The 15,908-nt window shown below is 59.8% G+C and overlaps 1 protein-coding gene across 1 annotated transcript; it reads left to right on the forward strand.

Moving 5' to 3' along the window:
• The first annotated feature begins 833 nt into the window (after positions 1–833).
• On the forward strand, positions 834–14,286 carry WDR18 (WD repeat domain 18). The gene is made up of 10 exons (XM_052802089.1): positions 834–1,069; positions 2,863–2,973; positions 4,563–4,696; positions 5,260–5,401; positions 7,125–7,268; positions 7,491–7,555; positions 7,669–7,793; positions 11,302–11,468; positions 12,823–12,891; positions 13,181–14,286. The coding sequence occupies exons 1-10, from the start codon at positions 860–862 to the stop codon at positions 13,310–13,312; spliced, it is 1,299 nt and encodes a 432-aa protein (XP_052658049.1). The 5' UTR covers positions 834–859; the 3' UTR covers positions 13,313–14,286.
• Positions 14,287–15,908: the final 1,622 nt, after the last annotated feature.

Here is a 15,908-nt window from a genome sequence, read left to right on the forward strand (position 1 = left end):
GTGGGGTGTCCGTGGGGTCCCTCCGGAGTGCCTATAGGACTATAGGGTGCCGTGGGGTCCCTATGCGGTGCTGTTAGGGCTGTGGGGTGTCCGTGGGGTCCCTCCGGAGTGCCTATAGGACCATAGGGTGCTGTGGGGTCCCTATGGGGTCCCTATGCGGTGCTGTTAGGGCTGTGGGGTGTCTGTGGGGTCCCTATAGGACTATAGGGTGCCGTGGGGTCCCTATGGGGTCCCTATGCGGTGCTGTTAGGGCTGTGGGGTGTCTGTGGGGTCCCTATAGGACTATAGGGTGCCGTGGGGTCCCTATGGGGTCCCTGTGCAGTGCTGTTAGGGCTGTGGGGTGTCCGTGGGGTCCCCATGGAGTGCCTATAGGACTATAGGGTGCCGTGAAGTCCCTATGGGGTCCCCACAGGATGCTCTTAGGGCTGTGGGGTGTCCGTGGGGTCCCTCCGGAGTGCCTATAGGCCTAGAGGGTGCCGTGGGCTCCACACGGGGTGCCCTTAGGGCCGGGCGGCGCCTACGAAGATACGGGGTGCCCACGGGGCGCCTACAGGACGCTCTCGGGGTGCCCACGGGGTTATGGGGTGCCCGTAGGGCGCTCACAGAGCTGTGGGGTGCCCACGGGTCGCCCACAAGGCCGCGGACTGCCCGCCGTGCCGGTGCCGCGGTCCCCCATCCCGGGGCGGGCCGGGGCGGGCCCTGCTGAGCTTCCTGCCGCGTGCCGGCGCCGCAGCAGCCCCCAGCCCCCCGCCCCGCGCGGCCGCCGCTCTTGATTGGTCCGCCGCCACGCCGCCGGGAGGAGGGAGGGCGGCGCTCTAGGCGGCGGCCGCCCTCTCTCTGGCCCTGGCGGACCGCGAAGATGGCGGCGCCCATGGAGGTGGCGCTGGTGTCGGACGCCGCCGGGCCGCTCTGCAACTGCTCCGTCTGGGAGCTGCACTCGGGCTCTGCCCTGCCCGGCTACCGCGGCGGCAACAGCGGGCCCCGCGGGCTGGCGCTGCTGGGCGGCGAGCACCTGCTGGGGGCCCAGCTCGGCAAGAGCTACATCAACGTCTGGGAGCTCCAGAGGAAGGTACCGGCGCGGCGGGCGGGACCGGGAGGCCTCGGCTCGAGGGGCGGCCCCGGGCCCCGCGGAGGGATCCCCCGTCGCTGTGGGGATGCGCCAGGGGCCGCCCCCCTCCCTGGAGATGTCCCGTCTCTGGGCGAGGGCCCCTCTCTCCGTAGAGACCCCCGGTCTCTATGGTTGGACCCCCCCCCCCACCATGGCCCCTCTCTCCGTAGAGACCCCCGGTCTCTATGGTCAGACCCCCCCACCATGGCCCCTCTCTCCGTAGAGACCCCCGGTCTCTATGGTCAGACCCCCCCACCATGGCCCCTCTCTCCGTAGAGACCCCCGGTCTCTATGGTTGGACCCCCCCCACCATGGCCCCTCTCTCCGTAGAGACCCCCGGTCTCTATGGTCAGACCCCCCCACCATGGCCCCTCTCTCCGTAGAGACCCCCGGTCTCTATGGTCAGACCCCCCCACCACGGCCCCTCTCTCCGTAGAGACCCCCGGTCTCTATGGTCAGACCCCCCCACCACGGCCCCTCTCTCCGTAGAGACCCCCGGTCTCTCTGTGTTCAGACCCCCAGCTCCCCCCCCCCTCCTCCATAACGACCCCCATCACCACAGGCAGATGCCCGACATCCCTCTCGCTGCAGAGACCCCCCCAGGGACGCCCCTGAGCCCCCTGTCTCCTGCCAGCAGCCCACTCCCTGCCTTGGCCTCCCCCACGCGGTGATGGATCCCATAAGGCCCGGCTCCCTCCCCGGGGGTCTCGGCCGATCGGGAACCACCAGGAAAGATGTTTTCTGCAGGAGGAATCGGCTGTCGGGCTCCTCTCCGGACTGGTGCCTCCACAGCCGTGCACCCCCCCCACCCCGCACCTCCCCTTCCCGAGGCTGGAAAGGAGCCTCACGGCTCCCAGGGCTGCCCAGGAACCCGACCGTCCCCATCGAGAGGGAGCCCAGGGGGATGCAGGCACCCCGAGGCTGGGCCCACTTCGCCTGAAGCCTCCCATCACCTCAGTCTGTTCTCTGTCCTTTCCAGCCTAAACGCAGCTGGACAAACATCACCCATCCCTGTGTGGCCGTACCCCATCCTTGTCCTGCTAGCTGCATCCCGCTTGTACTTAAACTAGGGCAGGACGGTGGCAAATACAGCTGTAATCTCTCCGTTCCCCGTTGTTCACCTCCGCAGAAAGCAGCAGCAGCCCGTCAGTTTCAGCACACGCAGCCCCTTCGCTGCCACAGCTCAGGGTCTGTTTTTTCCAGTTCCCCCCAGCTGCGAGGAGCTGCTCTCAGACCCGCTGCTTGCTCTCCCAGGCTGTGAGCTCGCGTCATCTTTTTTAAAATTTTTTATCAATGTTATTTTGCTGTAATCTTCTGAGCCTGTTCTCTGCTGAATCTCCAGGGTTCCCCAGCTTGGAGCATAACTGCATCCAGATCCCTTGTGTTTCGGTACCCCTCCTGCTGCGTGTCGCTGGAGCTTGGAAGAGGGTGGAGGGGAATTTACCTTTTCCCTACGGGGCTGAACACGAAGCAACTGCAACAAAACCAGCAAAACGCAGAGCAATGCGATGCGATTTGCACAGATGGACTGTGCTCCTCCATCATCTTCCTCTTTGGCATTGAATCTCCAAAGCGCAGCAGTGCTGTTGTGGGTTGAGGGCATGGCTCAAACACAGGCAGCCACAGCACATCAGACGCTGCCTGAGCTGCCTCTTCTGCCACAGGCTGATCTCAACTGAAGCAGGGTCTTGTTTCTCTCTCCCTCCCATACTCCAGCCCGTACTCAACAGCCACTCTGTTCTTTCTGCCCCCAGGACCAGCTCCAGCAGAAGATCATATGCCCTGGGCCAGTGACCTGCCTGACGGCTTCTCCCAACGGGCTCTACATCTTGGCTGGGGTTGCTGAGAGCATCTACCTGTGGGAGGTAAGGGGGCTGCGGGCTGGCACGGGGAATGGGGATGTAGAGATTCGTGTCCCGTACAGTTAGCGAGTGGCCCCGTCCTGTCAGGTGTCAGTAAATCCACATTATCTGGGCTCCACAGTGGCGTGAAGGCTGTGCTGGGTCATGTACATTACAGCTGTCCTGGTGCAGTCTGAATTCCCCATTGCCCCGAGGGGCTGGGGCCGACTGCTCAGCGGCCTCCATGGGCGTGCAGACTGTGGGGCAGCTCGTCAAAGCAGGGGGGAAGAAATTGTGGTGGGAGGTGCTGAGTGAGGCTTAGGTCTGTTCTTTCCTTCTCTTTCCAAGCTGCTACAGGTGCCTTAGGGGTCAGGCGTTTCTCCCTCGAAGCAGAAACACAGGACCTAGTTTTCCTTTAGCACTTCTTCCATGTTTTAGCCTAGTATTTGCATGTGACTTGTGATCTGGATGTCTGCAGAGACTGCTGTGCTCTAGTCATCATTCTTCTGTTTTTAATTAGTGGTGTATTTACGTGGGGATTACACTACATTCTGAGCACTCCACCAAGCAAATAAAAGAACAAGCTTGTTGTGAGCCCCGGGATTAAACACCGAGATGTCTAACCTGGAAAGCTCTCCATCCTGGGGGATGTTTCTGAGACTTGTTATGTGGGCGGCTCTATCTTAATTCATCAGATTTTTCTTTTAAAAATGTGACAGTGGCAACTCTGGAAAAAAAGCCCTCACAAGGAATGCTGGGCTGAGACTGCAGCGAGTGGGAGTTACTCACTCGTGATGCTCTGAGCTGGTCCCTGCTCTGCTTCATCTGCAGAACGAGGCCCTTTCTGTCTGTCCCCAGCTAGCCTTGCCTTGCAAACGCTTCCGAGCATCTGCCTGGAGTGGGTGACGGCGCTCTCCTTCTGGCAGAGGGAACAGGCATGTTAGAGAGGCTGCGTGGAAACCATCGTAGAGCTGGAAATGGGCCCAAGAGACCTAGTTTTGTGCCTTCTCTGTGAAACCACTTGTTCTCCATTGAATTGCAGTTTGGTTTTATTTTTAGGTGTAATTCAGACAATGAGAGGGAGTCGATTCTGTTCTTTTATGCAGGACTCGCTCGCTGCCTCCTTAGTTCCCTCCCCATCTGCAGTGTTGCCTTTTAACAAGAAAAGCTCCGGGTTTAGGGAACTCCATGTCCTCCCTAAAGCCTCTGCTGGCCCGAGACCATGCAGCTGTGCTGAAGTACAGCAACCCCTGGGTGGCATGCAGCCTCCTGCGGCTTTTGTGGCGCCCGCAGCCATTCCATTAGGTGTTGTGGGAGGTTGGAAGAAGCTGTCAAACTAATATTAACAGTAAACAGGAAATCTTTACTGCACGTTTGTGTCTTGACCAGAGAAATGGCACTGGCTTCACTAGGTTCCAGAGTTAACATGGGCAGGACCTCTTCAAACTGTCTTCTGCTGTATTTACCTTTTTGTTAATACACAGCAACACCCACCTGGCGATGGAGCTGCAGGTGCTGCTGCACCCACAACTGTTGAGGGCAGAGTGCTGTCTTATTCCGGGGCATCTCAGTGCTGCTTTCTTAATATTCTCCTGCCCTTTCCCTTGCTCTAGGTCTCCAACGGGAACCTCCTAGCCATCCTGAACCGACACTACCAGGACCTCACATGCCTTTGCTTTACTGACGACAGCAGCCACTTTCTCTCTGGGGCGAAGGACTGTCTGGCCCTGGTGTGGAACCTTTACAGGTAATGGTGGCCCGTGGGGGGGTCTTGACCCATTTGTATGGGGGCAGGGAGCATCTGGGAGAGGAATATTAGAATAAGAGATCAGCCACCACTTCCCAGAGGCGGAATCAACTCTAACTAAGCTCGTGTGTCTAAGCTGTTTGTAAAGCCTGCTGGTGATGATGAGTCTGTGCCCTCCTTAGGCGGCTGTTCCGCTGCTGTCATCCTCGCTGCCAGAGAGGTTTTTCCTAGTGTCTCCTCTGGGTTTCCCAAGCTGTGGCATGTGGCTCTGACTTCTTTTCCCTGCTTGACACAGAGTGGATTGTGCCCTTTCCCTGCTAGTGGCAGTGGAGGTCTCTGTCCCCTCTGGGATGGGGAGCTCAGTAGCAGCCCTTGTCCTCAGTATCACAGGTGCTGTGGCTGCTGATGGCTTCTGTGTCCTGCTTGGTCTTTGCAGCCAGGAGAACCATCCCGGAGGAAGAAGAGCCTTGGCCAGCTCTCCTCAGAGCTGCTTTGCTCTGGCATCCCCAGCATTGCTCTTGCTGACCTGCCGTGCCATCTCGTCTCTCTGTTCTCCCCTACAGCGTGCTGCAGGCAGAGCCCTCCCAGATCCCTGACCCTCGCCATGTGTGGTCCCGACACAGCCTCCCTATCACGGACTTGTGCTGTGGCTTTGGAGGGCCCTTGGCCCGAGCTGCCACAGCCTCCCTTGACCAGACAGCGAAGGTAAGGCTTGGCTCTGTCCCGCCGAACAAGAGTCCTAGAGGTGCGCAAGCCCCACAGGGTTAGAGCAGAGTTTCTGCTGGGCTGCAGCAAAGCTGTCCATGAGGGTTGCAGTAGCTGAATTTCTTGGCTGTCTCTGTGATGAGTCAGAGCTGCCAGACCTAATGGGCTTTGCCTCTCCAAACACCAGCAGTTTCTCTGCACCTGCCCTCGGGCTGGACCTCTGCGTGCTTTGCAGTCCCTCTTCTCCTGGGGAATGTTGGGGTCAGCTCCTCTGATTCCCCTTGCTGATGTCCTTTAGTCTCAAAGGGCAGGGAGCAGAGCAGGCTGGAAGCTGCAGCCTGCTCCTCCTGCCCTGCGTGGAGGGGTCTGCCTTGGGGGCAGGACAGGCACTGGAGGGGGTCGAGGGCCATTTTGGAGCTGCCTGGGAAACTTGTCTCACGGTCACAAAGAAGCTGATCCTGGGTTCTGCCGTGGTTATGCCTTGGACTCGGTTTCCCCAACCGTAGCAAGGAGGGGATGCTGGTACCAGCTGCCAGCTTGCTGCTGGGCAGGTGCTGATAAGCAGCAGTGTGTTCTTCCAATCCTTCCAATTTAGGCCCCTAATTCTCCTTGTGGTGGGTTGACCCTGGTTGGATGCCAGGTGCCCACCAGAGCTGCTCTATCACTCCCCCCCTCAGCTGGACAGGGGAGAGAAAATATAAGGAAGGGCTCATGAGTCGAGATAAGGACAGGGAGAGATCCCTCACTAATTACCGTCACGGGCAAAACAGACTTGACTTGGGGAAAATTAACTTAGTTTATTATCAATTGACCAGAGTAGGGTAGTGAGAAATAAACCCAAATCTTAAAACACCTTCACCCCACCCCTCCCTTCTTCCTGGGCACAGATTCACTCCTGGTTTTCTACGCCTCCTCCCCCCCAGCGGCGCAGGAGGATGGGGAATAGGGGTTGGGGTCAGTTCATCACGTGTCTCTGCCACTCCTTCCTCCTCAGGGGCAGGACTCTGCACTCTTCCCCTGCTCTGGCATAGGGTCCCTCCCATGGGAGACAGTTCTCCACGAACTGCTCCATCATAGGTCCCTTCCACGGGCTGCAGTCCTTCAGGAGCACACTGCTCCAGCATGGGTCCCCCATGGAGTCACAAGTCCTGCCAGAAAACCTGCTCCAGCGTGGGCTCCTCTCTCCACGGGTCCTGCCAGGAGCCTGCTCCAGCGCGGGCTTCCCTCAGGGTCGCAGCCTCCTTCGGGCATCCACCTGCTTTGGCGTGGGGTCCTCCATGGGCTGCAGGTGGAGATCTGCTCCTCTGTGGACCTCCATGGGCTGCAGGGGGACAGCCTGCCTCACCACGGTCTTCCCTACGGGCTGCAGGGGAATCTCTGCTCCGGTGCCTGGAGCATCTCCTCCCCCTCCTTCCTCACTGACCTTGGTGTCTGCAGGGTTGTTTCTCTCACGTGTTCTCACTCCTCTCTCTGGCTGCAGTTTCTGTGCTGCAGCAATGTTTTTTCCCTTCTTAAATATGTTATCTCAGAGGTGATACCACTGTCGCTGATGGGCTTGGCCTTGACCAGCAGCGGGTCCATCTTGGAGCCAGCTGGTATTGGCTCTGTTTGACATAGGGGAAGCTTCTAGCAGCTTCTCACAGAAGCCACCCCTGTAGCCCCCCCCCCGCTACCAAAACCTTGCCATGCAAACCCAATACACTCCTGTACCCTCTTACTCCAGCTCTGGGAAATCTCATCTGGGGAGCTCCTGCTTTCTGTCCTCTTCGATGTGGGGATCATGGCTGTGACTCTCGACCTCTCCGAGTATCACATGTTCTGCGGCGGCATGGATGGATCCATCTTCCAGGTTGACCTCTGTGCCTGGGTGAGTGTGTGGGGCTGCAGATCTGCTCGATGTTGCCCTTGATGTAGCACCCTGACCCACTGTCACCTCCCTGCGTATGTGACTGGTGTGACCTGCCAGGGCATGGGAGGGCCTGGGTTCCCCTGTATCTCCTCTGCCCCCTCCAGACACAGTGATGAACCTGCTGGCTTCAGTCTTCCTGAATTTAAACCGCTCTCTCCCTTCCTTCCTTCATTTCTGCAGCCGGTCCAGAGGGACCGGACCTTCCAGACAGAGCGGGAGAACGGGAAGGTCTTCAAAGGGCACAGGTGAGGGACCAGACATACCTGGCAAACACTTCATTGGCCCTGTCTGCCCACCTCACCACTTTCTGGCACTCCTTGGGTCATCCTGAGTTTAAACATCCTCTTCCTCATTCCAGGAACCAGGTGACATGTCTGTCAGTCTCCACGGATGGCAGCCTACTGCTTTCCGGCTCACACGACGAAACTGTCCGGCTGTGGGACATCCAAAGCAAGCAGTGCCTGAAGACGATGAATCACAAAGGTAGGCATGCCCTTATCTCTGGGATCCTTTCCTCCTCAACTGCCAAAGGCCACTGCTGTCTCGCTTCTGCTGCTCTGACGCCACCCTGGGCACTTCGGGCATTTCTCTGCTACTTGCTTCACACCTCCAGGAAGGGTAGAGGCATTAGAGGGACGCCTCAGCTGTCTGGAGTAATGTTTTGACCTTGCCGATGTCTGTTAACAACCCCCCTGTGCACTGTCAGGGAGTGAGTCATAGATTTCACCTTGTCACTGAGGACATCCAGGATCTTCTTCCTTGTTTTCCAAAGGGAGCAGTTGCCCCACACACACCCTGACACCTGGGGAGGCTGTGAGAGGGGGAGGATATGTCTGGAGAAGAGGCTGTCTCTGTGACTGCAGCAACGAGCACCTGTGAGCTCATTAGGCCTGAAGTGAATCCGATATAAGCAGTCGTCTGGGATTTCAGTCTAATGGCTCTGATAAACCATGCAAACAAATCTTTACAGGCTCAGATTGGCAATTAGGTGCCTCAGAGCAGTGGACGATTTAGCCCTCCTGTTGCATTTGAGCTGTTGCTAACAGTGGATTTCTTATATGATTGTGGTGGTCTCCAGACTCTTAATACCACTCTTGCTGGTGGGGCTGGCAGCGCTGCTCTCCCGGCACTGCCTAAACCCTCCCAGAACGTGACGGTGGTGAAAGTCAGACCCTCTTCCTCTGTGATGCTGCCTCTGGACAAAGGTGGGCAAACTGCTGCCTCAGGGCAGTCGCTGAAAGCCAGGCTGCCTGCAGACCTTTTCCTTCTTTCCTTTTGCTGCCAAGGACCGTTTCTAATGGGGACCTACTGCAGCGCCCATCCAGCCTTGCTCCACTAGCATTAGAAGGGTGAAAGCAGACAAAATTGGAGCTGTGTGAGTCATCGGAGGAGGGGGGGCCAAGCTTTCACTGTGAGCCGGGCATTAAAACCCTCCTTGAAGCTGTAGGGGAGTGCAGATGGACACAAGCTCTTCCCATGTGGGGCAGGACCAGGCTGACCATGCTGCTGGGTGCTGGGGCCATGAGGTGCGGGTGCTTTCTGCAGCCTCTGCTGGCTCGCCGCTTCTTGTGGGCAGGTATTTGGCTTCCCTGGCAGCCCTGGCACCAGTACCACCCTGCTGCTGCTGTGTGCTTCATCTGAGCCCAGAAGCGGGGTGGGAGCTGTATTGTGGATCAGGAGCTGCCATCCAGGGGAGCCCACCACCAGAGAGCTGTGCCGTAGGTGGAGGGTCCCCACACAGAGCGCAGGCTCCCCGCAGCCTCCCTGCATTGGGAGCTCTGCGGCTCTTCTGTCCCAGCGCTGCCTCTTGGGCAGCCCTGCCACCCTGTCTTAGTGAGGCAACGAGTTCCCTGCAGCGCTGCTTTCCAGCGTGTCCCCATCTTCCCTTGGCCTTTCTCGCCGCCTCTCCGAGCAGTGACGTGAGCCTCCCAGCAAGGTCTGTTCCCTGCTGCTGCCCTGCTCACCCCTCCAGCGTGTTCCCTGAGCCTTTCCCTTTCCAAGGCAGAGATGACATGGGCTTTTCTGCCACAGCTGACATGACAGCAACCTCCAGCCTGGTGTGCTTGGGAGAGCGAGGTCCCTCTGCTCACAGGGCAGAGTGAGTAGCTGGGAGCAAGGCAGAAACCACTGCCCTCCCCACATGATGATGCTGCAAATAGATTGGAGGGGTTGGAGCGTGGCTCAGGGCTCAAGAGGAGCCTGGCTGTGCAGGCAGGACAGATGCAGGGGGCTTTTCCAGCAAGGTTTGCTTGTCCTTGACAGGGATGGGCAGTGGGGGCAGAGTATGGGCAGGCAGATGGACTTTGAGAAATTGGGCTGCTGCTCTTGGGTAATGAGCTGTGACTGGGCTGGGCAAGGCAGGGCTGCTCCTGGTCACCCAGCATGGCTGGCACTGCTCCAAGGGGAAGCAGGACACCTCTGGGATGAGCCTGTGAGCCAACGCTCCCTGATTCTCTTGCCAACATTGCCCCCAAATCCCGCCGGGCCTCGGTTCCCATCCTGTCACACAAGCTCCATCCTTCTCTCTGCAAACACCGTGTGGCACAGACCATGCCCGAGGGCTCATCTGCGCAAGGCCACCCTGGGGATGCTCCAGCCGATCCGTCCTGCCGGCAGCTGCCAGTGTTGGAAGGCAGATTATTTATTCTCCCCCAGTTGAGTCCAGGCCCTCTGCCCACACTGGCAGGGTGTCACCCACTGCCTGGTGCCCGAGCCGTCATGACAAGGTGGGCTTGGACGGGACTTGCATCGGCACTGGGGCCTGAGAGCAACTGGGGGGGTCTGCACCTGGATGGTGACCAGATTTGGGGATCTGTGCGCTAGTGCATGAGATTTTCTTCTCTCCGCCTTTCTTGTCCCTTCCTTTCAAATTGCTTCTCAAATTGCCAGTGAACCAACAGCGATAATCTCACTAATGGATACTTTCATAAGCAGCAGCAAACGTCTCTAAGGAGGAAGAGTAAAACAAATGGTTTGTTACAGCAAAGTGTTGGCAAAGAGCAGCTTTGGGGCCAGCCTGGGACTGCTGGCAGAGCAGCTTCTGGGCCGAGTACTCGGTGGAGCCTTTTGTTTCCCAGTGGGATCCAGCCTTGGATCCTGGGAGGGTCAGGCTTCGGAGCAGGCTCTGGTCAAGCTGGAGGGGGAGATGATGGCGAGGGGAGCCCTCGTCCGCATCAGAGGTGCTTTTGTCCATCTCCTCTGCAGAGACCGAAAGCCTCGGGCGGCTCTGACCCCTCCCCGGGGCTCCCTCCCTTATCCTGCACCTTTCCCCACTGCCTTTGGTGGGGACGCTGGGCGGGCGCTGTGGCAGCCTGCCTCTGCTCAGGTGCATCTGGATCCTTTTAACCTTTCCCTTCGTGCTGTCAAGTTCGGCCGGGAGAAGATGGATGGTTGGGGATTTATTAGCAGTGACCGAGCTGCTCTGCTTGCACACAAGCCCGCTGGCTGCTGGAGGTGTGCTGCAGGCAGTGCGGGGGGCTTTGGGGGGCTGGGGGGGTCACTGTGTCTGATGGGGAGAGGTTTGGGGTGTGGGGGGGCAGTGGTGGGAGTTCGCCAGTGAGCACGAGTTCAGAAGGGGGAGCAAAGGGGGCTGCTGACAGAAAGCAGCAGCCTGTGTGGGTAAATGCAGTAATTAAAGCGTTCATTAGCTCTGCCAAACGAGAGTGTGTGATAGATCATTGCAGGAGACAGCTGCGAGAGTGGCAGCTGCTGATGGATGGCTGGCTCTGCAGAGGATGGCCAGGCCACCCCGCTCCTCCCTGTGCTGCCTGCCGGGCCCGGGGTGCAGAGCCGCGTCCCCACTCTCCACTGCCAAGGACGGGGAGAGGGGCTCTGCCTCTTCCCAGGTGCCGGGGAGGAAGGCAGGAGTCCTGGCAGCTGCCTGCGCTGCAGGTCGTACTGTCTGTTCTCGGGGCTGCCGGCGGCACCAGGCAAGAGGCAAACCCACCGGAGGGGAAAATCTGACCCATCCCCTCCTCTTGTCCCATCCCAGGTCCGGTTACAAACGCCTTCATAGTGCTGGCCCCAGCCAACATGTTCAACCCGGACGGGAAACCCAGCGTGCCTCTCCCCAAATTCAGCAAACACCTCCATGGCACCGAAAGCAACGACGAGCAGGGGAGCGAGGGAGTGACGCTGCGCCTCGGGCTCCACCAGCAGGTACGGGGGATGAGCACGCTGCTGGGGAGGGGGAGACGGAGGTTGGGTCGGGGGGTTTGTGCTGGAGGGTGCAAAATTTCTCCTCCAGCCAGTGCAGCGTCAGTGGCCGGTCCGTGCTGATCCACTGCTGATGGGCAGCAGCTCCACGGCCTGTTCAGATCTTCCCCCGTGCTGCTAAACTTCCCCAAGTGTTGTTTTTTAAAGCAGTGGAATTGCCCAATTAACTGGCTTGCGGTGGGAGCCTTGCAGGGAGCAGGCAGGCTCCTCCCTTGCTCTCGGCTGTGTCTGGGGAAGAGGAACCCCTGGACCGAGGTCTCCAAATGGAGGAGGGTCCTGGTTGGGGTGCAGGATGGTGTCCCTTTGAAATCACCCCAGTGTCAGTCATGGCGGGTGGGGGGGTCTGGAGATCGTTGGAGCTCTGCAGCTCTGCCCTGCCCAAAGTCCTGCCCAAAGTCAGGAGCCCCCCACGCAGCGTCTTTGCCTCTTTCTGCCAGAGGCCGTTCCCCCTCCGCCAACGCCCTTCTCCAGCCTGGTGAAACCTGTTCCTCCTCCCTCGCACTCCCCTCGCTGTCCTGGCTGGTGCAGTCATTTGTCCTCCCAGCCTTGTGCCCCGGCATGGGCTGGCTCTGCCGTCCCACCACTGCTGTCCCTCAGTCCCGGCGCGGCTGTCCCCAGGCAGGGGATGTATCCTGCACCATCAATGATCACAGGCTCGCCGTGTGCCGTGCCGGTCCATCCCCTGGTCTCTCTGCTGGCGGTCCCAGAGCTTCTCTCCTCTGTCAGCATCTGTCCCCAGGCAAGTGACAGTCCTGCCACGGCTGATGGATGAGCTCCATGTCGGGGAGGCGGCAGCCGGTCCAGGAGGTGCTGTTTGCCCGCTGCTCGGCAGAGGGACGGCACGCTGGCGATGCAGGGCCAGCTCAGGTGCTGCTCTGCAGATGTCAGTCCCGCAGTCAGTTGGGCTCCTCCGCTCGCAGCACGGTGCCGGGGAGAGCAGCCTGCGGCGTGGCGAGCCCAGTGCTTCCCCCTGCTCAGGCAAGGCGCTCTGTCCCTGCTGGGAGAGGAGCTTGGCAGACCCCTGCACAAGGCACTCTCGAGGGGGCTGTTTTGGGACCCCCGTCCCTGCCCAGACCTGTGCACAGGCCTTCCATTTTGGAAAGGGGCTGCAGCTCCAGCCAGGCTCTGCTGATGCCGCAGACTTGGCCGTACCCCACCCGAGTCTCTGCTCAGTTTCTGCTTTGTCTTGTGGGGCCGGGGAGGGTTTCTTTGCCTTCTCCAGTGGGGAACCCTGCCCAGGGGCGTTGGGAGAGGGCCCAGGTCTTCCGTATCGATCACTCCTGTCTGGTCCCTGCAGGAGTCTGGGGAGAGCTACCTGGAGAAGGCTGAGAAGATGTACTCGCAGATGTACTCGACAAGGGAAAAGGTGAGAGCTGCTCCGAGACAAGGGAATAGTGTCCTTCTGGTACGGAGCCCTTGGGAGGGTTCTCTGTTCAGCTGAACCGGTTCTTAGGGCCCTGTGCAAGTTAGGGAGGAATGAGCCCTGGAATTTGCTGATGGTGTAGGCAGGAGGGGCTGCAGTTTCAGTAGGAGATGGAGGAGGGAGAGGACAAAAGGGTTGGGGATTTGCTGCTGTTGAGGGGAGCACCAGCCTCCACTTGCCAGAGGTGAGACTCGGGTGCCTGATGCTTTTCTGTTGCGTTTTTCTGTCACAGAACCTGGTAGGAGACCAGGAGCATCTGACGATCCAGGTGAGTGAGCTGGAAGAGGAGGTGAGCACCCTCCGGAAAATCAACAAGAACCTCTTTGACTTCTCCGCTCGCATCATCACCAAACCAGCCAAATGAAGAGGCACCCACTGCCCTCACACCCCTCTGCCTCTCCCTGCCCAGCTCCTGGGGAAGAACCAGCCCGCCCTCGGGCACCTGCACACGCAGACGTGCAAGCACGCCTGGCTCGCGTCCTCGCCAGCACCTGTCACGCGGCGCACGCCGGAGCATTTGCCTGCTCGGTCTGGCGCCCGATGACACGGGACTGAGACAAGCGCGGGGGCTGCAGGGCTGCTGCGTGCGGGACAACACAGGGACCGTTTTCACCCCGATTTGCTGCTCGGTGCTGGCGGGGGCAGACTCGGAGCGGCCGGCTGCAGGAGGAGCATCGCCGGCTCCGAGAGAGGGGTTCAGGACGCAGCTCCTGCTCTTTCCTCTTCTCTTCCCCTGGCCCTTTTTTGTTTCTTTTCGTTACTTGACCCTGCAGTGCAGACAGAAAAGTGTTTTTTCTCTTAATACCGGTTTGAGATTGGATTTTGGAGACCCCTTCTGCTCATCCCGCCCTGGGAAATGCTGCTCGCTATTGCTGGACCCCTCACAGCCGGGATCCCGCTGTGGGCTTGTTCTGCTCTTGTGACAGCGGGGCCTGAGCAGCTCCTGCTCCTGGGGGGTGCCCAGGGGCAGCGTAGGTGCTGTGGGGGACAGACGGGGGGGGTCCCTGGGGTACCAAGCCTGAAGACGGGACTCCCGCACTGCCCCATCCATCCTCCTGGTCCGGCGGGAAGGGGGCTGTGGGGGGTGTCCCTGGGCTCAGAGTGTGGGTGGTGGTTTTGGGGTACGGGGCTGACTCCTTTGGGGAGAGGCGGGGGGGCCAGCAAGGTGCTATTTCCAGTCTCGTAAGTTGACAATTTATATATATTTGGATCCAGCTACTTTGTTTTCACAGTGTTCTGGGGAATCGGCCTTTTGTATTGTCACGAGCATGGCAGCGGGGGTTGTGGGTTTTGTTTAGGTTTATTTTTTACATAAAAGATTTGTTTTTTATAGTGAAAGATGCCTGAGGTTTTTCTTTAACACCCGGCTGCTGGCCACAGATCTCGATAATCCACCACCGCTTCCCCAGCAACGCTGTCAGCAGGGAGGCGATTCCTTGTCCGAGGACAGCCGTGCTGCTGCTCGGTTGTCTTTGCCCCGCGGGTCCCTCCCCGTCCCCACGAGGCTTTGCCTCCTGGCCCATGGGGATGGAGGGGGGTGCCCTGGATCTTGGGGACCATGGCCATCCCCATGTGCACCCACCAGACCGGCCTGCTTAATACACAAGAAGTAAGCGCAGTTGATTTAAAGTGCACTTTAATAACAGAAGCATCGGTGCAGACCACGCTCCTGCCAGCGTGCTCAGATAATGCTTTTAGCTTAATAAGTGGCGATTCTCTTGTCTTTTGCTCCCCACCTCCCTCCTGACAGTTTGGATCAACATTAATCGGCTGCATCAGGGAGTGTCAGCCCGAGCCAGGGGCTGCTCTGGGGGCTCCCGGTGGCGGGGGCTGCGGTGGGAGCGTGTCCCTGCCACAGGGAGAGCCCCGAGACCCCCCCAGGAGGGCAGCAGCCTGTGCCCTGCCAAGCCCAGACTGGAGCCTTCCCTCCCCGTTGTCCCACGCTCTCTCCCAGTTCCCCCAGTTGGGATTTGCGTTGGGGTGCTGTGCTTGGGCAGAGCTGGAGGGAGGATGGGGGTCACAGCTGTACCCAGGGAGAGGCTGGGGCTTGTGGGGTCTATTTCATGCCAAGAGCCTGTTGGACCCCCCCCTCCCCGGCTCCTGCCTGGGGCAGTGGGTGCTGCTCCACTTTTATCCCTGGGGGAAGGAGCTGCTGGGGGGCCCCGTGGTTGGGCCCCTGCTTTGGGGGGGACCAGCACCCCTGGACAAGGGGCCACCAGCGCTGCCCATGCCCTGGCAGGATTTGCTCTGACAGCCTCCCCCCTCAGGGCCCATCTCCGCAAGGGGAATTCATTAGCTGTGACTCATTAAATTTGTCTGGTGATCGATTATTTTTTGCCAGCTGGTATTTGGCTCCATTGCTTGCTTTCTTTTTCTTATTAATTTAGTAGAGGCTCTCTGTCTCCCTGGCAGCTGATGTTTGTGCTCCTGGGGATGAGGAGCCCCTGGGCTGGGCTGGGCCCCCGTTGCCTTGGTGTGGATGAGGAGGGTGACCCCGCTTTCCCTCCCTGCGGAGGAAGGCTGCGAAGCTGCTGCGGGTCGGCCGTTCGCCCCTTCCCCACGCAGCGGGACGGGCCCTGCGGCCCCAGGACCCCCTGAATTATTTGAGGCTGCGTCTCTGATTGCGGAGGGATGGAGGGGTCCGGTCGTGGCCTTTACCGGGGGCGGGGGGTTTACGGCTCCGAGCCTGGCTCAGCAGCCGCCCTGAGGAACTTTATCCCAGCCCGGGCGGTGGCGGAGAGCGCTGGCACTGCCGTCCGTGAGCGCCCGGCCGGAGGAGGAGGAGGAGGAGGAGGAAGGTCCCGGTGGTCCAACGGCAGCCGGGACCCCCCGGGGAAGCGCGGGGGGTTCCTGTGCCGGGGCACCCCGCGGTCGCAGCCCCTCGCACGGCAGCACCGGGCGGGCGGGGAGTGCGTGGGTGGGCTGCGGGCGACCCTGCCGCTGCGGGGGCCGTTCCCGGC

This window comes from Harpia harpyja, chromosome 11 (assembly GCF_026419915.1).
Source record: "Harpia harpyja isolate bHarHar1 chromosome 11, bHarHar1 primary haplotype, whole genome shotgun sequence".
NCBI classification, from domain to species: Eukaryota; Metazoa; Chordata; class Aves; order Accipitriformes; family Accipitridae; genus Harpia; species Harpia harpyja.